This window comes from Macaca fascicularis, chromosome 3 (assembly GCF_037993035.2).
Source record: "Macaca fascicularis isolate 582-1 chromosome 3, T2T-MFA8v1.1".
NCBI lineage: Eukaryota > Metazoa > Chordata > Mammalia > Primates > Cercopithecidae > Macaca > Macaca fascicularis.
Genome location: NC_088377.1, coordinates 122,969,002 through 122,992,092, shown reverse-complemented (window position 1 = coordinate 122,992,092; position 23,091 = coordinate 122,969,002). Strand labels below are relative to the sequence as shown.

At 35.9% G+C, this 23,091-nt stretch overlaps 1 protein-coding gene across 1 annotated transcript in view; it reads right to left on the bottom strand.

Annotated features, from left to right (window-relative positions):
* The window catches only part of COL28A1 (collagen type XXVIII alpha 1 chain), a 180,099-nt gene that overhangs the window by 119,099 nt on the left and 37,909 nt on the right, over positions 1–23,091 (bottom strand). Inside the window, exons 12-15 of the mRNA XM_005550132.4 lie at positions 15,425–15,493; positions 14,237–14,305; positions 3,258–3,326; positions 754–822 (exon numbers count right to left, since the gene is read on the bottom strand). Coding sequence (XP_005550189.2) covers positions 754–822; positions 3,258–3,326; positions 14,237–14,305; positions 15,425–15,493 — 276 coding nt within the window. The remainder of the gene's footprint in view (positions 1–753; positions 823–3,257; positions 3,327–14,236; positions 14,306–15,424; positions 15,494–23,091) is intronic.

Here is a 23,091-nt window from a genome sequence, read left to right as displayed (position 1 = left end):
CAGTGTGGAGATTCCTTAAAGAACTAAAAGTATAACTATCATTGGATCCAGCATTCCCACTACTGGATATCTATCCAGAGGAAAAGAAGTCTTATACGAAAAAGGTACTTGCACATACATGTTTATAGCAGCACAATTTGCAATTGCAAAAACATAGAATCAACCCAAATGCCCATCAATCAATGAGTGGATAAAGAAACTATGATACATATATTATAGTGTGTGTGTGTGTATATACACATATATGATGGAATACTACTCAGCCATAAAAAGGAATAAATCAATAGCATTCGCAGTGACCTGAATGAGATTGGAGACTATTATTCTAAGTGCAGTAACTCAGAAATAGAAAACCAAACATCGTATGTTCTCACTCATATGTGGAAGCTAGGCTATGAGGATGCAAAGGCATAAAAAAGACACAATGGACTTTGGGGTCTCAGGCAAAAGCATGGGAAGAGGGTGAGGGATAAAAGACCACAAATTGGGTTCACTATATACTGCTTGGGTGATGGGCACACCAAAATCTCACAAATCACCACTAAAGAACTTATGTAACCAACACCACCTGTTCCTAAATAACCTATGGAAATAAAAAAAAATTAATTTTAAAAAAAGAACATACTAGATTTATAATTAACCAGATACCTGTGTGGCATGGTTGTCATGTATATAGTTCAGAAATGTACATACATAAAAAACGATGACAATTTTATTGGCATTGTTTCTAGTGTATACCCTATTATACGGTACCTTGTCCCCTTTGATTGACAGGCCTTGTAATCCCTGTGGGCCAGTTGGTCCTTCAGAACCTTTTTCACCCTGAAAGTACAAGGGAAGGATATCAATGCACCAACCAAAATCCGAATTTTAAAAGAGTTTACATTACAAATACTATGAATTGTGCTTCAAAATTATTTTTTAAATCAAGCATCCATAGTCATTGTTTACTACAAACAGGTAATTCTAATTGACTCTGAGATTTGCAACTTGCAAAAAATACATTAGTCATAACACTTAAACAAGAAGGAAGCTATCCAAGCAAAACACATATGTAGCATCCCTGAAGTTAGAAAAGAGCTCAGTTCCCACTTTAAACAAAAATATTCTGGAAATGGAGCACCTAATCAATCACGTAGTGTAACTAGCTGGATCAAGCCTCCTTTTCCTTAATATTGCTGAAACTGGGTCCATCACAAAAGGAAAATTTCTCTCTCATACTAATATGTGAACGAATACTTGCTAGGATTAGATCACTAAGTTTTTTTGTCTGTGTTTATAAACATTCATTGAAAATTTATGTTTAAAAGAATTCATGGAAAATCTTCTTGGATATGCTTCTATAGTTACATGACCTAAGTGAACAACTCTGTCCTTAATATAATTTATATTGTCATAATACTTCATGCATTTTTATGAAAAATAAACCATATAATCAATCAGAAGTAGCATTCATTTAATAAATTTATTAGAACCAAGAGTAAAATCAAAGAACATTTACAAATTAGCCCCAAATAGCACATACAGAGAACACCCATTGGTCTGACTGGTTGAGGAATGAAATATTCTGACTAATGGGTTCTTCTGATCATTACCACAGAATATAACTGCATATACTTGACCCTATAACAGCACAGAACATGATGTGTTCTTTCTTTGATGAGATAGAGGTCAGCGCCCATGAGCTATTACATACAAGAGTATCACTAACGTATGATGATACTTTATATGATATAAAAGTATGTTGAACCTGTCGTTATGAAATACCCTGGAATACTCTTCTTAATGTTTCACATATTCATTTCCCATTTATTTCTTTCTCTTTAAAAAACACAGATTTTAAAGAGAAATAATTCTATTTGAATTTTTCAGATTATTTGGGCTACACATAAATAGAAATAGAAATTTACTAAGTGCCAAAAAAATTTCAAACTGTGTATTATAAAATTTTCTGTGATGTCATGCCAAGTCGCTGACCTGTCTTCTGATAGTGATACTGTGATTAGTCAGAGGTGTTAGTAATATCCCTTTATCCAACATATTATTTCCATTATCATGGCAAATTAAAATGTGTTTGTTAACAAGGGCATCTTTGTCACTCAAACTGAGGATGAATTATTTGTTTTTATCTAATTGTTTTCCCTCTGGTAGAGATTTAGGATTCTCATAGGTAATTGAATATTGATCATGGTGGAAGAAGCTGAGAATGAAATGCACTTTTAGAGCATGAGGCCATACTGAGAAGGTCATATCTTAGTAACCTGATGGAATGACTGATGTGGAGGGTCTCAGCCACTTAGAAAGCTGCATGTACTTCTCTGGGCAGTATGTGTGTATATGCATGTGTGTGTTTTGAGGGAAGACTTTGGAAATAAAGGAAGAAGGACTCCAAAATGTATCTTTACATACTCTGAAACATTGTCGATGCTGCTCAAAGTATTTTGGAAAACCCTTTTTAACGTGGCCTTCAGCAAATGTGCCAAAGATTATATACAAACTGCCTATAGCAGAGGACAGCAAACTACAGCCCACAAGCCAAATTCAGCCCACTGCCTGTTTTTTTTATTATAAATATAGTTTTATTGGAACAGTCACATTCATTCATTTATACACTGTTTATGGCTGCTTTCAAGCTACAACAGCAGAGTTAAGCAGTTACAGCAGATACCATATGGCTCACAAAGCCTAAAATATTTGCTATCTGCCCCTTTACAGAAAAAGTTTGCCAACCCTTGGTACAGAACAACTTGAGCTCAAGAATTATATACGAGAAATGATAGGAAATTCTCAATGGCCAGGTAAAAAGGAGGTCTTTTGTAACATTTTGTTCCTGTGGTAAAATCTTCTTTCTTATTATATTGATGGCAGTACTATTACAGATTGGTTTCTTATCTGTGTTTCACAAACAAAGCTGTGAGCAAAGCATTGCCATAGCTACACATAATGATTTAACTTCTGGGCATAAGGATGTTATTTATCACTGTGGCTTTAATGACTGCAAACTACTTTAAGAGATTTTTCTAATTTCATGTGTAGTAATTACATGAAGTAGAAGTCTTTCAATTACTTATTTGTAGTTCCAAATTTTACTGTACTTTCACATTACAGGGAAAATTACATATTCCTTCATTTAATAGAATAAAGATGGTCAGAAAAATACTTAACTTCTAAAAATTGGCTAGGACACATTTTTAAAATTTGTTATTCATGAGCATGCAAGACAAAGCACCTTTTCCTGGTACTGAAGGTATTGTTACCTTTGGTCCTGGAAATCCTTCTCCGGGTAAGCCCCTCTCTCCTGGTACTCCCTCAGGACCACGGGGACCCTGGTTAGGATAGGAGAAAATGAGGAGCAGGAGGAGAGAGAAAATGGAAGGAGGAGTGATGAAAGGGAGGAAAGAGGAAGAAAGAGAATGGTTATATTTCAGTTCACATGCAAAAGAAGAAAAAATGGATAGTTGGATCTGTACTAAACATGTACAGGCTTTTTCTACTTTATTAGTTCCTAAATACTACAGTATAATAACTATTTACACAGCATTTATGTTGTATTAGGTATTATAAGCAATCTAGAGATGATTCAAAGTATACCAGACGTGCATAGTTTATTTGCAAATACTATGCCGTTTTATACAAGGGACTTGAACATCTGTGGACTTTGATATCTACAGAGGTCCTGAAACCAATCTCCCATGAATACCAAGAAATGGCTAATGACTGTAGCTCTATTTAAATTTTTACTGAGAATCCTTCTAGTAATCTCCATACTGATCAGTAGAATTGTTGAGCTATGAAGAATAATATTCCCATTGTATTAAATACTCGTTCCATTTGATTGGCATAAAATGTTCTATTCCAGTGTTCTCAAAGTAGAAGAAAATGGAAATTAAATGGTGCTTTGAAATAAGAATTAAGAAATAAATTATCTGAGGAAATGCTAAAAATCTAGAACAGTGTGGCCCAGAGAAGGATGCAGAGTGATTTAATAATTTAATTATCGGGGGAGCGCTGTGAAGAAATCATCACACAGCTGTTTGAAAGCATTAAGTGCTGTTTACATGTGTTTTAATTTCTGTACTGATAAATTTGGATTAAAACTTGAATTATTTCAGGAACTGGTTGAACCCACAGGCAGTTTCATATGCAAATTGAAATCTTGATAAGATCATTAAGGGGAAACATGATTTTCAATTGCAATGATTCAAATTAAGAAGTTCATGTAACTATTGCTCAGAAAGCCACTAGGAAAGATGACTTCTCACATGAGTTAAGAGAAACACAGTCTCAGGCTTTGGAATGGACTTGCAGAAAATGTACTAATGGAAAAATAAAAGAGTAATAGTGAGGTTTTCATTTAAATCAGGAATTTTTAAAGACGATAATTTTTCTCTCCTTTTCTTCTTGGCCAGAAGGTAAAAAAGTAGTAAAGGAACTTATAACAAGAATCTTAGAAGAAAAAACTGAAGCTTTTTCTCTGATGAATCTAAACGATAATTAGGTTTCACTCGCCAGAGAAATCAACCCATGATGGAACAAAGTCTGCCAACTTTCCCACAAGTTCCTAAACCAGCACACTACAGCCACTGAATGATCTTTGGGCTGGAGATACAGTAATCCAGGGTGATTTAAGACATGCTTTCTGCTAAAGCCCAGTAGCAGAACAAGGATGCAGCATTATACTCATCAGCGACTGATCACAGTTACAGATTCGTAAGAAAAAGATCTGTTTGCCAGTGTTTAATTTTTTTGTCCTTCTCTAATGTTTTACATTTTGCAAGACAATCTTCTTTAGTATTTATACATACTGATTTAGTAAAGACTTTAATTAAAAGGAAAAGCTAACATCTTACTCAATTTAAATTGCAGCACTTAACAGAAACCTAGCTTTTAACACTTCCAAGATCTTAATGAAAGCACGAATATCCATGACAGTTTACTCTACTGGCAGAGCAATTACCTAGTAGAAAAATAAATAGGAGCATGAAAATTATTAACAGATTACAAACTAAGCCAAATTATTAATAGATTGCAAACTAAACCAAAAGTGCCAAGGCAACATCACATACTTTAACAAAGAAAACACATACTTTAACAAAGAAAACATTGACAAATTATTTTTTCCCTAATAATATGACAAATTAAAAAAAAACACAACTTACATTAAAAATGTAAGGAAGTATTTTTCCAGTTCACTCAACTTTTTTCATTCATCCAACAAAGATATACCAAACTCCTAGTAGGTAAAAGGCACTTTGCTAGGTTCTAGGGATAGCAGACAAAACTGCTCCCTGTCTCATGGAACTGACAGTATTGCATAATAGTTAAAAGCAGATTTTGGTGTCATTTGGACTGAGGTTCAAGTCCCAGCTCTGCTACATATTAGCAGTTTCACCTTAAACAAGTAAGTCAATCTCTGCGAAGCACAGCATCCTCCTCAAAATGTTGATAATAATAGTATCTACCTCAACCACAAGTGTTCATGTAAGGATTAAGTCAGAGAGATTTAAATCTTTTACAGATTAAGCACTCAATAAATATCTGCTATTATTATCCAAATTATTTTACTTTTAATTGCTAAGAACATCCTTTCATGGAATTTTTTACAAATAAAGGCATTCCCAGAGTGAGTTATTTAAATTAAACAATATGTAAAAAGCATGCTGCACACATTAAACACTGAATCTTCCTTCATTCTCTGTACTTCTAGAGTACGTTAGCTAAGGTGGAGGTGAAAATATTGGAAGCTTTAAGGAGTCAAGTATTCAAAGCTGCTGAGAACAGAGAGTTAATGCTCATGGACAACCATTTAGGGGAAAAAAGCAGCGATCCAAAGTGTAATTTCTATAAACCATCAGAGCAATATTCCACACCATCAGTATATTCTCAAGTCTTCCAGTTAAACACTCAGAATGAAAGATGATCATTAACCAGAGAAGAGAAGTAGAAGGTACTTGGGTTAAATGAGCTATAGTTTAATTTATTAAGATAGTACGAAAAGATTATTTTTAAAAGACAGAAATCATTCTATTAAAAAAACTCAGTGTCCTTTCTAAGGCCATGAGAACCAATTACAACTATGACATACTTACTTGGCTTCTAACGAACACCTCTAATAAAAAATAAATAATGAAGGAATCTAATTATCCGTTAACACAGGCTGATCAGTGAAATGCTTTATTTCAGACATTAACAACGGGATAAAATATGATTGTTCATTATGTTCATCTTATTACTTTCCATAGTAATCTCAATAGTGTTAATAATAAATAAAAATGCTTTCAATATGCGTTGCGAGCATTAGAAATAAATATGCCAATAATAATAGTAACTGTCCATTATCTTCAAACATTGCCATGTACTTTATTTTTTAATCTCAAAGTAATTACAGTTCTCTTTCAGGGGTTATTTTTTTATTTACAGTGCTCTGAATAACCTTGCATAAAAAACAAACAGATCACTCTGACAGTCTTAACCAATTTAATTTTTATGGATCAGTTACGTCTACCAGACCAGCACAACACTAGTGGTAATCACATAAAGATGACAGATGACAGTTCAAAAGTAGGTCTCGGAGCTAGAATATTAATTCAATCTATCAACAGATTTATATTAGTGTGGTAGTGAAAAGAGAGTAGTAAATATGAAACACTTGAAATAATTCAGGCAAAGACACAGAAGTAAAGGACTTTCAGTAGAACCTTTGTCAGTCCTAAGATAAGTGTTTGTGTTACTTCTAAATAATTCAAAAATTCACATTGTTGGCTGAGTATGGTGGCTCGCGCCTGTAATCCCAGCACTTCAGGAGGCTGAGGTGGGTGGATTACCTGAGGTCAGGAGTTCGAGATCAGCCTGGCCAACATGGAAAACCCCATCTCCATTAAAAATACAAAAATTAGCCAGGTGTGGTGGCTGGAGCCTGTAGTCCCAGCTACTTGGGAGGCTGAGGCAGGAGAATCGCTTGAAGCCAGGAGGTGGAGGTTGCAGTGAGTCGAGATTGCCCAGTTGCACTCCAGCCTGGGGGACAAGAGTAAGACTCTGTCTCACAAAAAAAAAAAAAAAAAAAAAAAAAAAAAAAAAAAATTCACATTGTTGATTTTTTTATAATGACATTTTGAGGCAACGTTTTGATACATTATTTAGGATCTTTCCCATCTGTGTTATGATTTTAGTTCCCAATTAAGTATAACTCTGTGTAATTATGACTTGGAAAGCAAGCAAGCAAGCATTTCATGTTCTGGTAATATTGTTAAAAATTCTCAGCTACAAACAGAAAGACAGGTAATATACATTTTTTAAGATGAATTTTAAAGGCATGGAAGACTCCAAAGAAGATAAGAGAAATTACAGGGTTCAAAAAGAGAGAATCAAAACTCGAAAACTCTAGCATATAAGTAAAGTATCTTAGGTAAGCATCTAAGCTGGTGCAACAGATGTCCTGAATAGAAAAGTGTGTTTGTGTGGTAGGAAGACTAGGAGATTTAAAGGAAGAAACAGTAGCAAAGACTTTGGCTCATGCAATGGAAAATGAAGACAGAATTATAACTGAGAAATTGAGATTCCCACAAACTTATAGAGACAGTTTCCAACTTAACATGGGATGGTTCGACTTAAGATTTTTGGATTTTACAATGGTTTGGTCAGCATGTAACCCCATGGTAAATCAAGGATCTCCTTATGACTTACAATGGGCTCATGGTTTCTACTGAATACATTGTGTTTGCATCCTCATAAAGTAAAACATATATATATAAATCAAACCATTGTAAGTTGGGAACCATCTTCAGTGTTACCAACACTAAATGCATTTCCAACTTACAGTATTTTTGATTTATGATAGGTATAGTAGGATGTAACTCCATTGTACGTCAAAGAGCATCTGTATATATTCAATGAAAGAACAAAGTAGAAAAAAGCCATCCCATCAACAAAACGATATGAATGACAAGAATCTTGTCTGCTTGACTTCGACTCATAATAACTAAATATTTCTATGCTGGTCCTGTGCTGTGTGTGAGTTTATGATTTCAATTGACATTATCTAAGTAGTTCATGAACACCTTAGTCAAGACATTAGCATCAAGGAGATCCCTGGAGTACATAAGAGATACGAACACAAACTCCTCTCAAATCCTAAGAAAACTTAGGATCCACAATTAAAGCCCAGCTGAAAATAATTCAGATGGCAAAGTACAAAACATAAAAGAAAATAACTCACAATGAATTAAAGTAAACTAATACAATGTAAACCTCCTCAAGAATGTCAAATAATAGAATAAAATAATAGAGACAAAAAAGAAGTACTTTAAATACTTTTTTTTTTTTTGAGATGGAGTCTCGCTCTGTTGCCCAGGAGTGCAGTGGCACCATCTCGACTCAATGCAAGCTCTGCCTCCCGGGTTCACGCCATTCTCCTGCCTCAGCCTCCCGAGTAGCTGGGACTACAGGTGCCTGCCACCATACCTGGCTATTTTTTTGTATTTTTAGTAGAGATGGGGTTTCACTCTGTTAGCTAGGATGGTCCCAATCTCCTGACCTCATGATCCACCCGCTTTGGCCTCCCAAAGTGCTGGGATTACAGGTGTGAGCCACCACACCCAGCCAGTACTTTAAATACTTAATGGTCTTAAGGAAATAGTGGAAAATACAAGAACAGTATAGTAAAAAGATAATAAATATAGTTAATAAAAGGCAGATTTTTAAAAATAACTTTAAGAATTTTTAAAATACTTATTAACTTACAGTGAATGAGTTAAGAACATTTTATAACCTGATGAAGATAAATTTGTGGATTATAAATTAGATTTGAGAAAACTATCCAATTGCAACCAAATGTCTAGAAGGATTTCTTGATAAATAGAATGGGGAAAGACAATATTTGAAGAAATAATAACTAAGAACTTTTTTAAAGTATGGAGTCCTCAGATTCATGAAACAGTAAATCTGAAAAAATATATGTGAAAATATATTTACACTTATGTGCATCATAATTCCTCTACAGGAAATCTAAAGAATAAAAAAAAATATTGCAAAAGCAGCCTAAAGCAAAAATGAATTACTACAAGAAATTATAAACAGACTAAAAACATGGAAACAGAAACCATAGTTGCCAGCAGACAATGGAATTAGTACACAATCCAGACTGCACCAGCTAAATTATTCTTACAAAGCAAACTAAACAATGGCATTTCAACCAAAGGCTGAAAGAGTTTAGTGCTAACATACTTTTACTGAAAACATCTTCTGAAAAAAAAGTATTTATTGAAAAAATAAAGAAATCAGCCAAGAAGAAAAGAGAAATTTAGGAAGCTATGTCATCTAAGAAATGGGTAAATATATGGGTAAAATTATACAAACACTAACTTTAAACAGTTCAAAAATAATAATAAATAATTTTGGTAGGATGAAAATAAGGTAGAACTCAGGCAATAGGAATAATACTCTGAAAGTGGAAGAAATGATTGAAGTAAAAGTCTCATATGGTCAGTATATTTTTCAGGAGCGGGTAGCAATATTCATGACATTTCAAAGTTGTTAGTCAAGGAAATATGTTAGGAATCAACCTAAATGCCCATCAAGAGTAGACTGGATAAAGAAAATGTGGTACATACACACTATGAAATATTGCACAACCATAAGAAAGAATGAGATCATGTCCTTTGCAGAAACATGGATGGAGCTAGAAGCCATTATCCTAGGCAAACTAACTCGGAAACAGAAATCCAAACACTGCAAGTTCTAACCTATAAGTGGAAGCTAAATATTGAGAACACAAGGACACAAAGAAGGGAACAACAGACACTGGGGCCTACTTGAAGGTGGAAGGTGAGAAAAGGGTGAGGATGGATAAATTGCCTATCAGATACTACGCTTATTATTTGAATGATGAAATAATCTCTACACCAAACCGCTGTGACATGCAATTTACCTATATAACAAACATACACATGTACCCCGAACCTAAAATGAAAGTTAATAAAAAGAACACGTATTAAAGTTTAGTAACCACAAAATAGAAACAAAATATGTAAAAATATATACAAGTATATGTATACATATATAGATATATACACACCAAGTTGTGTATGGGCATGTATATATGCTTGAGATATGTATATATATTTGATATTTTGCCCAATTTCTAATTAGATTTTTGATTTATTATTGAGTTTTGAGAATTTTTTTTAAAAAGTATTCCCAATACAAATCCTTTGTAAATTTGTAGTTTGTGAATATTTTCTCCCAATCAGCAGCTTGTCTCTTTAGACCCTTAACAGAGTCTTTCACAGAGCAAACATTTACCACTTTGATGAAGTCCAATTAATTACTTTTTAGGGGGCATCATGTTTTTGGTGACATGTCTAAGAAATCTTCATCAAGCCCACGATCCTAAAGATTTTCTCATATGTTTTACTCTAAGAGTTTTATAGTTTTTACATTTTATATTTAAATCTATGATCCATTTTGAGTTACTTTTTGTATAAGTTGCGAGACTTAAATTGAGGTTCATTTTTTGTGTTAGCACAGATATCCAGTTGCGCCAGCACCATTTGTTGAAAAGACTATGTTTCCACTATTGGATTGTTTTTGCAATCTGTTGACTACACTTGTGTACGTCTGAATCTAGAGTCTCTATTCTGTTCCACTGATCGTATTTCTATAATTTGCCAATACCACACAGTCATCATTACTGTGACTATATAATAAATCTTAAGACCAGATAAGTTAGTATAATTTCTCCAAGTGCATTCTTTTTGAAGTTTTTTAAAAGCTATTCTAGCTCTTTTGTCTTTCCATATTAATTTTAAAATATCCCTGTCCAAGTCTAAACAGAATCTTGCTGGGATATCAAAACCTTTTGCACTAAACTTTTACATCAATTTGGGAAGAATTTACATCTTTATATTGTTGAGTCTTCTGATCTATAAACATGTCTCTAAATTTATTAAGTATTCTTTGATTTCTTTCATCAGTGTTTTGTAGTTTTATACAAGTCCTATACATGTCTTATTAGATTTCTACCCAAGTATTTTTCTTTTTTAGCAATTAAAAATGGTGTTGTGCTTTTAATTTTAGTTTCTATGTGTTCATTGCTAGGATACAGAAATTAAATTGATTTTGTATGTTGATACTGTATCCTGTGACCTTGCTGAACTCACTTGTTAATTCTAGGAGGTTTTCGTGTAGATTTCTTGGGATTTTCTATGGAGGCCATCATATCATCTGCAAATAAGGACAGTTTTATTTATTGTTTTTATACCAATGCCTTATATTTCTTTTTCTTGTCTTACTGTGCTGGCTAGAACTTCCAATACTGTGTTGAATAAGACTGGTGAGAACAGACATCTTTGTCTTGTTCCTGATCTTAGAGGGATGCATTCATTCTTTCACTATTATGCGTAATATTAGCTCTAGATTTTTCATAGAAATTGAGGAAGTTCTTCCTCTATTTCTAATTTTCTGAGTTTGTATGAGAGATTTATCAGCATTTATTAGGGTTTTGAGTTTTGTCAAATGCTTTTCTGTGTCATTTGGTGTGATCACATGTGATCTTTCTTCTTTAGCCTATTAATATGGTATATTCCATTGAGTAATTTTCAATTATTAAGCCAGACTTGCATCCATAGGATAAACCTCACTTGGTCATGCTGTACAATTCTTTTTATACATTGAATTCTATTTAGCCAGCATGTTGTTAAGAATTTTTATGTCTATCATATTTACAAGGGATATTGGTCTGTAGTTTTCCTCTTATGTATGTTTAGTATTTTGTTTTGGTGTCAAGGGAAAACTGGCCTTATAAAATAAGTTGATAAGTGTTTCTTCCTCTTCTACTGTCTGAAAAAGATAGGGAGACTTTACTGTATCCATAATGTTTTATGTTTTTTAAAGAAAATCTAAAGCAAGAGTAGTAAATGTACTAAGTTTAATTATCTACCTAGTGGAGGTTTACCAACTCATTCTCTAGATTTTCCAGTATGATTAAAATATTTCATTATTTAAAAACAAAAACATTTTAAGAACAACAATGAATAAGTGAAACTCATTCTTAAGTTTAGTTCTGAGTTTGGAAGGTATACATAATAGCAAAGCACAAAGTTCTTTGGAAAAAACAATCATCAATCTACATTTAAAAATTTTTTAGGCCGGACACAGTGGCTCATGCCTGTAATCCCATCACTTTGGGAGGCCGAGGCAGGTGGATCACCTGAGGTCAGGAGTTCAAGACCAGCCTGGCCAACATGGTGAAACCCTGTCTCTACAAAAACTACAAAAATTAGCCAGGCGTGGTGGCAGGCACCTGTAATCCCAGCTACTTGGGAGGCTGAGGCAGGAGAATCACATGAACCTGGGAGGCAGAGGCTGCAGTGAGCTGAGATCATGCCTCTGCCCTCCAACCTAGGCGACAGAGCAAGACTCTCTAAAATAATAATAATAATTGTGATTTATTTCTTTGACATTTTCAGAATGCTTCCAGCTCTGAAAATCATAGACCTAAGGAGAACCCAATCTTTTAATTTTAAAGAAGTTAAAATTTGAGACTTTGCTAAATTAATACATCCACAAGTTCTTTGATATTCTTCATAAGGGGGTGAAATCTTTTTCTATTCCACTCAAATCTGAGCTGGTCCTAGGCTTATTTTAGATGTCACAGAAATGATGCTGTATAATTTCTGAGGCTGAGCCTCACATGATAAGTGGTTTCTGCCTATTAGAACACTCCTGCTTGGATTTAAGCTGCCATGTTGTGAGGAAGCCCAAGCAACCACCTGTAGCTGCCCATGTGGAGGAGAACTGAGGTCTCTGGGTAACAACCCCAGCTAAGCTCCCAGACAACAACCTGCACCAAACTGCCAGCCATGTGAGGCCATTTTTAACATTCCAGCCATTTTAGCACTCCATCTGACTTCAAGTTATACAGAACTCTCATGTCAACCTGCAAAATCATAAGAAATAACAAATTATTGTTTTAAGACACTAAGTCCTGAGGAAGTTTGTTAAGCAGAAACACAAAACCAAAACAGAGAACAAAATAAGTTCGTGGTTTATCTTTAATGGTACTATCTAGTTAGTGGAAACTGAAACTAGATGACTGATCTCTAGATGATTAATCCAGTGTATTTTTCTTCCATATGATGCTCTCTTTTTTGAATTAGTATATTCAGACATTAGTGAAAAGCCTAAACCTAAACAATATGTTGCCATTTCACTCACAGACTGCAGTAAGGAAGTATATGTTTCTGTGAATATACACATGTGAGGAACTATGCAGTGAAAAGATAACTTCAAAGACCAGCTATCCACAATCAGTTGTTTTTATTTGTAGCTAAGTGAGTCAGCTACTATTTTTCCCTAGGAGAATAATGATTACTTGAAAAGTTAACAAGCTTCTTATACCAGAATAATCATATTTTATTTACTTCCTCTCCAAATGTCTTTTAATAGAAATTTTTTCTTCTCCAACAACAGTAAACTTCAAAGCTACATAAAAGAGATGTTGTGAATAACACAGGTATTATCTGTCTACCATTATCAATCCTAACTCTAGAGCATACTCATGGATTAGATAATGAGCCAAGTCTTTATTCTCAGTGATTTTTCTTGTGGTTACAAAGAAATACATTATAAAGTATAAACATTAGGCTTGAGTCCAGATCTTCTTCCTAGAAAGAAGTTGATTAATCTTGTAAGAAGATTGTTCAAGTTGATTAATCTTGTAAGAAGTTACAGTAAAAGAGAGTTGGTTGTAAACATCATATATATTTACACATATACATATATACATAGTTCTATTTCAAGTGTTGTGAAAAATAGCACTTGGATCTGGTTCTTTCATATTTATTTTCATTTGTTGCTCATAAAGATACAAGGTGGTCGGGAGGCTGAGGCGGGTGAATCACCTCAGCTCAGGAGTTTGAGATGAGCCTGGCCAACAAGAAAAACACCATCTCTACTGAAAATACAAAAAAATTAGCTGGGCCTGGTGACGTGCACTTGTAGTCCCAGCTAATTAGAGGCTGAAGCAGGAGAATCACTTGAACCCGGGAGGTGATGGTTGCAGTGAGCCGAGATCGCACCACTGTGCTCCAGCCTGGGTGACAGAGTAAGACTCCATCCAAAAAAATAAATAAATAGAGTAGATACAAGGTGGATTAATTTGACTCTTTATTCTAACCAGAAAGAACAAGCAAAAACTATATTTGTCCTTTTCATTCCATCTAGAATTTTTGCTACTTACTGGCTGTCCAGGCTCACCAACTCCAATGGGTCCTGGAGCTCCCGGTCTTCCTTCTTGGCCTCTTTCTCCCTAAGAGAAAGAAATAATAGAATGAAATCTTGAGATTTTAAATAAAGAATAAACATAGCACAAAGTTATCTCAAAATTTCAACAAGGATAAATAGCAAAATAGACAAAATTTGCATATTCATAAAGGTAAAAAATTCTAGACGAAGAGAAATAGCTCGAATTTAAGTGAACAAATTACCCTAAAATGTTTATTATCTCTTCTTGTCCAAATGTAATTCAGCATTTTCAGCTTTCACAAAATACTGTGTAAGAATTGGCAGGACACACTGTGTGGCAATGCATTTTGTTACTGAGCTGACTAAGCTGACAATTCGTGTGCTGTGCCCTGTCCTCTTGCCACCATCCAGGAATGTCACCCCTTCCTTGTCCCCACTCTATCCTACTTCACCTCTCCTTTAAGCTCTTTTCAGACTTCATCTCTTCCAGAAAACTTCTCCATAACTCTGCCAACATAAACTCCACCTTTCCTGGAGTCTCAATGTGCTTATTGTTGAAATGCTATACATGGAGATATTCAATTACATTCAAAGTACACTGTTTTGTACTGCTTCCTATTTTAATCCTGCATCAAAATCTTACTGTCACAACCACTTAGAAAAGCCATTCAAAATAGGCACTTCTGCTTTTTTATATCCTGCATAATGTAGAGCCTCACAGGATGGATGTTCCTTCCTTCCCTTTCTAGTTCTCTATAAACCTCTCTGCCAACATTGACCTATTCATTGCCGTGGCCCTTATGATTTCTGCCCCTTTATGCTTTTTCAATGTGAACCATGATTGCTGATGTGTTAAGCTGTTTCACTTACCAATAACATATTTGCATGTAAATGTTTAAAGTCCATGAAAACTCAATAGAACTACATGTACCTTGGTAAAAGGGTGGGTATTTGGAGACAAGTAAGTTTTTCATTCCAACAAAATTTTAAAATACATTAATTACTCTTGTGGTAACTGCCCCTGACAAGCACATTGCTGTGTCCAAGCATATAAAATGAAGTAACTTCAGGAAGCCTCCTTGTGTCTATTGGGTTTAGGCCAAATGAAGTTCAAATCACAGCTCCCCCAGGCCCTACAATAAATTCAATAGTCATCAATGGGCAAAAAGACAAGTATCTTTACCTTAATACCTTGCTGTCCAATTCCAGGAGCTCCTGGAGAACCATAAGGACCAGGAGGACCTGGCTCACCCTGGAGGAAGAAACAGTGACATCAGTTATATGTTAAGTCAACTCAATAGTATTGATTAAGCAGCTCTTAGATGTATGCTTTTGCAATAGGGGCCTTGAGAGCAACAACAAATCTAGTACATCATGCCTGCCCTCAATTTTTTACAATTCATCTGGAAAGAAAACACAGACGCAAGATCAAATTATCCACTAGGCACAGTAGTCACAGTGTCTGGGTCCTCAATACTTTTAGGAGCCTGCAAATATGTTCCAATTGTAATTTTTTGATTCAAAATAAAAATAAACATAATGACTATATAACAATGAATCCAGCTTGCATTCATAAATATAATTTTTAAATATTTTTATGGAGGAAGGGGCCCATAAAGTCAAGTGTTTTCAGGAGTCATAACAGGCATAACGTGGCCATCACTCATTCATTCACAAATATTTAAGTGCTCTGGAAGACATATTTTGTTTCCTCCCCTGTGGCTGTCCTTTCTCAGCTTTCCTTCCCTGCTGATAAACCCCTAATTGAGTCAGTCAGTGGGCAGCTGTTCTTTGCTCTCAGAGGTGTAGTATGAATGATCATTGGCCTAATGCAAGATGGGAATCTCCTTTCCTTTGTCACTGATTTATCTCAGTTGGTCACATGGCTCAATTCTGACAAACGAGATGTGAAGGACCTTACTGGATGCAAAGGAGAAAACAGCCTCTGCCTCTTCTTTCCTACAGAGAGATGTGATAACTCTCTTGTAACTATGAGGCAGCAATCTCTAGAACAAAATCCAGCAGTTGAAGAGGCCTGGCTCCTGGATACCCTCAATGAGCAACTGATCCAGTCCTGGACTACCTGTCTTCAAATATTCTGTTTACTCAACAGCAAGAGTTCTTATGATTTAAGCCACTATTATTCAAGATTTCTGTTACTCAAAGTTAGAGCATTTTGAAATAATAACAGCCTATGATGTGGCAGGCCCATAATAGAATTGAGGCATTTTAGAACTAGATGCGACCATTGCACTCAAATCCCTACATTTCACAGGTGAGAAACCTGAGTCCCAGAGAGATTACCTGGCCAGCCCAAACTCACACCTGAATACCACTTACACAGATACAGCTCTTTAGGTCTCTCGGGCTTTAAGCCCTGTAGCATGATGATAGGGGAAGGGGAGTGGCTATTGACTCCAGTTCCCCTTCTCATAATATTATTTTTTTCTGTTTATCAAAATAATATGTGTCATTGTAGAAAATGGTCATATATTAAAAAGCATGCATGCAAAGAAAATTTTAAATTACCTATCTATAACTATTAATACTATAAAATTGTCATATATTTCCTTCCAGTTTTTTACATTCACACGTGTACCTTTAATTTATGCTAAGGAAGATTTCTGAACACTCTTATGTTTCAGCTAATGAATATTTGCTATTTAAAATTTCATTCAACCCAAAGATTTCTCTCTTCATGCTTTCACTAACCAACAGTAAAATGAAACAGGAAAGTGAAACAAGCCTTCTCTGAGATGATGGGAGATAAAGGAATTTTCAGAAATATTAAAGTCTCAATTCGCCCCAGAAGCTTGTGATTTTGGAAGGGACACCTAGTAACCAGAGCAATGTTCTGTGGATATAGTAAAGACATTGCTTTACTTTAAGAAGTAGCAGATGTGATGGCTCATGCCTGTAATCCCAGCACTTTGGGAGGCCAAGGCAAGTGAATCACTTGAGGTCAGGAGTTCAAGACCAGCCTGGCCAACATGGTGAAACACTGTCTCTACTAAAAATACAAAAAAAAAAAAAAAAAATTAGCTGGACCTGGTGGCATGTGCCTGTAGTCCCAGCTACTCGGGAGGCTGAGGCAGGAGAATTGCTTGAACCCAGGAGGCAGAGGTTGCAGTGAGCCAAGATCACGCCACCACACTCCAGCTTTGGTGACAGAGCAAGCTTCCATCTATTTAAAAAAAAAAAAAAAAAAAAGTCTGTTGACTTTGACCAATTGCAAAAGGGAAAGAGAAGGGCTAAGAAGGGTCAGAGTCAAACCAGCTCCCCAAAAGATATGCCCAGGCTCAGGGTGATTTAAAACAAAGGAATCCTGCCTCAAAACGAGTCATCCACATTTATGATCCTTTGATATTTAAGTGGATTGAATTCAAAAGTACTTACTGTGCATCCTGTTGTGTACAAGTCAGTCTGGCAAATATTTTTTCCCTTAAACTCCTAAGGTTGTACTTGTTTTTCTATATTGATTAAGTTTTCTGAGCAGCCAGGTGACTGACATTCTCATTTTATATGTTTTTAGCCATGGAATTTATCTTGCTTCACAATATCAGACATAAAAGTTCTCACTAAATTTGAACTTGTTTACTTAATCTCTGTCTCTGTCTCTCTCTCTCATTGTCTCTCTCTCTCTTTTCTTTTTTTTTTTTTTTTTTTTTTTGCCTCTGTCACCCAGGCTGGAGTGCAATGGCGTGATCTCGGCTCACTGCAACCTCTGCCTCCGGGGCTCATGCAATTCTCCTGCCTCAGCCTCCTGAGTAACTGGGATTACAGGCGCCCGCCACCACTCCTGGCTAATTTTTGTACTTTTAATAGAGATGGGGTTTTGCTGTGTTGGCCAGGCTGGTCTCAAACTCCTGGCCTAAAGTGATCAACCTGCCTCGGCCTCCCAAAGTGCTGAGATTACAGTCGTGAACCACTGCGCCCGACCCGTTTACTTAATCTCACAGTTTAATCAAGTGCTAGAGAATATTTAGCTGTCTAGAGATTCCAAATTTTCGCTTCCAAATGCCTTTTTCTTATAACTTATGCTCCCCATTCAAGTTGGTATCTCCTTGTCAGTTATACAGGTCACATATGAGTGACTGTCTCTATCACTCAGCAAATGACACCAGGTACTTGCTATGTGGAATGCCATGAAGTAAAATTCAAAGAAGCTGAAGACATAGTTCCTAAACTTAAGGGACCAGCTTGAGAGATAAAACATACCATTTAAAACTAGGGTGTGAGATAAAAAACTACATATTCGGTACAACATATACTACTCGGGTAATGGGTTCACTAAAATCTCAGAACTCACCACAATATAATTCATTCATATAACCAAAACCACTTGTACTCCAAAAACTATTGAAATAAAAAATTTTAAGTATGTATATATTATATAACATGTATATATAATACCATTAAAATACAATAATAACATCTACCCACTGTTGAATTTGGCTGACTAAAAAAATAATAATAATAACAATACAAGGCCCTGAATTCACTTATTCTATTCATTTTTTATCCCTTCTATATGTAGCATTGGTTCTGTAATGGGTCAGAAGGCATCTAAATTATATATTTGGTAGAGAATTTGAGGATTTTTTGAGTAGTGGAAGTTCTTCCTTACTTGGTACTTATCTGATGTTTGATCAGAAACAAACCAAGAGCCCAGGTTGATGACAAGAAATTTGTTTGGTCATTACCTTGAAATGTATGGACCAGGAGAATCAAGAGTAGAAGCAGATCTCTTACCTTAAGCCCATGAAATCCCTTTAGCCTTCATCAAGTACCAAGAGCAACTGAGTAATATCTTAATATTGCTTCGCAAGGGAGTTACAGGGATCTGAAGACTACAGAGGGATTGCTCTCCCTTACCTGAACACAGCCCCTTAGCAATGTAGCTTCACATTTCACTTGCTTAGATTTATTTCTCAGGAGCCTGGTATCTCAAGGTAGGATCCACAAAACAGTATTGGTCTACAGGTCATGTTTATTCCCTTCCCATTTCCCCTTTTTCTTTCCTACAGAGAATCCTGAGGTAGTAAAGAAAGTGGTCCTGACTCTAAAATATGCTGTCTGGGTAAAAACAAAACAGGGAGGGAAGAGTAAGCACTCTAGTCAGAATGATTTCTGGGAATTTGCCAAGATGGCAGAGCCCTGGTAAGACGGCAGGCATGATTCCTTTCCTGTTAATATTCCTACCCCAGCCCTTAGCAACACACACACACACACACACACACACACACACACACACACAAAGAGAGAGAGATTGCATGCCCAAAAGATTGCATGCCCACAGTACTACTAATTATTTCTCTACTGTACTTTCATTCGTCATCAGAGGCATTTACCAACAGGCAAGTATAACAAAGAGGTCTGGGTTAAAATGAGTAGCCCCAGAAAGAATCTGTTTCTCATTACCTCCATGTCAGTGTGAATGTGTGTGAATGTGAGTGTGAGCGTGTGTGGAGGCAGCAAAAAGTTTAGGTAAACCACCTTGGTCCTTCTCAGAAATCAAGAACACCCATGCTATGGGCTTCAAGAGGACAGGAAGCCAATGTTTAATAAAACCTACTATTTATCAGCACTGCCCAGACATATTACATACATTATCTCATTTAATCTTCTAACAATCATAGGAAATAAGTTTTGGGTTTCGGGTTTTTTTTCAAACTCCTGTCCTCAAGTGATTCTTCTGTCTTGGCCTCCCAAAATGCTGGGATTACAGGTGTAAGCCAGCACACCCAGCTCTTCATGCATGGAGTCACAGGGAAAAAAACCATGGCTTTGAATCATTTGGTCTTGTAGAACCTTGGTTCTATCATTTACTAACAATTTGAGCTTTTGCAAGATCTCCATATGCAAAATGAGGATAATTATATCTGCCTTGTAGCATTGTTGAGAGGATTCAAGATATTGTCTGCAAAACATCTAAGTCATAACCAGTCACACAACACCTGTTTAATATGTAGAGATTTAATTGTTATTCACCAGACCTTTTTTGAGCACCAAACTAATAATAGGTAAATAACAATTTATGTCTATAATTGAATATCAGGTTACCTAATTACAGACATAAATCAGATTGCACCTGCACTTTGCAGAAGCTTACAATCTGCCTGGAGAGACAAATGAATATAAAATAAAATACAAGCATGTGAATTAGCATAATAAAGATATTAACAGAATACATAAGACTCTGAGGCAGAAATGTTTAATTCTACCTTAAGGAATTGGGAAAGTTTCATATAGTAGAGGAGATGTTTGATCCAAACAAAGAAGTAGGAATCATAGCTAATCTGATGGAAAAGAAAAGAAACAAAAGTAAGAGTATGAGGCATAAAATGATGTTAAATGTTCTAGGGACAGTCAGCAGCCCTGTGAGCCTAACAGGCCAGAAACAAGGTGACACTAGGGCCACTGTCTGGAGCAGCATGGTCCAATGCAAGTAGACAGTGAGCCACATTTGCAATTTCAAATTCTCTACTAGCCACATTAAGAAATAAAAAAGGTAAATTATAATTAATAAATTTTACTTAACTCAATAAATAGAAAATATTATCATTTTGACATGTAATCAATACTTTTTAAAGTATTAATTATTTTTTACTATCTTTTGATGCTAAGTCTTTGAAATCTGATGTATATCTTATACTTACAGCACATCTCAGTTTGGACCAGCCACATTTCAAGTGCCCAGTAGACACATGTGGCTACCTTATTGGGCAGTGCGGTTTAGAGTGATTAACGAGGTTGAATGCTCAGGTCAGAACCATGAACAGGACCAACCTTTAAGTCAGGTGGGAGTGGAAGAATATAGAGATGTCTTGTAGGGAGTTGGGGGAAAAGAGAATTTCAAAAAGAGACTCATCATTTCCAAAGACAAATTGTCATCTTTCACTCCCCAATATAGTCATCTTCCAGTGTTCTCCACCTCAGGGAAGGGCACCAGAATCCCTCCTGTGTCAAACGGGAACCTAGGGGTCATTCGTGACACCTCCCACTCCCTCTGCCACCATATGCAATGCATCCCAACACCTATCAGTATGCCTCCTAAATCTCTCTCTAATCCATCCACTTCAGTCCTCTACCACACCTCTCCAGTCTACAGCAAACTGATAATAGCTCTTGTTCAGAGTACAACGAAGTCCTTAGTACTCTACTCGCACCCACTCTAGCATGCTCCAATTTATTCCCTCCACTGCTGCAGAGCAATTTTTTAATTTTAATTTTAATCTGAGTAAAACCTTCTGAGGCCTTTCCCTAAGACAGAGTTCCTTACAAGGCCCTGCCTCTCCATTCCATCTGTCATCAGTCACCTCTTCGCTCCCCACCCCAGCAACGTTGGCTTTTGTTGAATTCCTTGTACTTGCCTTGCTCCTCCTGCCACAGAATCTTTGCACAGTCTATTCTGTCTGTCTGGGATGCTCTTACCTCTCTCTTTCATAGTGATTCTTACCCTTCAGATCTTATGTTAAGCAGCATGGCTTCAAGAAGGGTTTTTCTGATAAGATGAAATCGCTATTTTAGTATTGATACCACCGGTTTTTTTTTTTCTGAGCATTCATTACAGTTGCAACTTTGCATTGAATGTTCTCCATCTCCTCCCCACTAGACTGTAGGGATGATGCATATGATTTTGTTCAGCTTTGCATTCTCAATGTTTACCTCATTACTATCGTTCACTCAATCATCCATGCAGCAAACATTTACTGAGCATTGACTAGGGAGCAGGGGCTCTGCTAGCTGCGGGAGGTGAACAAAACTGGAAACCTGTTCTAGGTTGAAGGAGCTGTGGGTGTAGAAATGCTCCTCTGGAGTTCCCTGTGGTTTGCTTAGGTTTTCAACTAGGAGCAACTGTATATAAATCACATAATGATATCAAGTACCTATTACACAATTTCTCCTACCAATTCACCCAGACACAATTAATCTTTTTTTTTTTTTTTTTTAGCTGAAAGAGTAATGAAACCACAATGAAGAGGAAAATTCAGCTAAGAAAACCAAATAATATTCCCTATCCCTGGTACTGATTCTAACCAAAAGCAAATCCTTCATTTCTCTAAGATAATACATAAAAAATGGTTATCCAAGACTGAATTGAGGACAGAACTTTACCCTTTTTTGATAATACAATTATGAACAATTTTATCATATTTTCTTAACATTACAAAGATGTTTTAGCAACTTTTAAAAATCATTTCCCAGATATGTATGGCACCAACTTTAATATTTTAAGTTTTATTGCATATATCTAATGCTTTCCAAATGGAAGAAAATGATAGATGAGCATTTTGTAGGTGCAGAATGGTTCAAGTATGGTCAGGATACATTCTCAGCTGAAACTCAGTGAAGTGATAACTGTATACAGAGATTTGGAAGAAAGGTCAAGAAAGCCTCCTTTTGGAAAGAGGAAGGAAGGAAGGAAGGAAGGAAGGAAGGAAGGAAGGAAGGAAGGAAGGAAGGAAGGAAGGAAAGAAGGAAGGAAGGAAGGAAGGAAGGGGTGAATATTTATCAAGTACTTGTTAAATCAAGCTCCATTTTTAGCACCAAGTTTCTCATTTCAGAGGAAGTGTTGTGTTATAAAAGGCTTGTTTTTAGAAAATTTATCAGAATAAACTTAGTGTACATTAGTATAAAGACAGTTGTCAAAATACTTAACTACTTAATTAAAATGACCAACACATATGGCACTTACTATGCAACAAGTGCTGCTCTATGTGACTGACATGTATTAACTCATTTAATCCTCACCACACCTCTAAGAAGTAGCTACTATTATTAACTTACCCCATGAATGTGAAGACTGAGTCATGGGGAGGTAAAGTAACTTGCCCAAATCAAACAGCC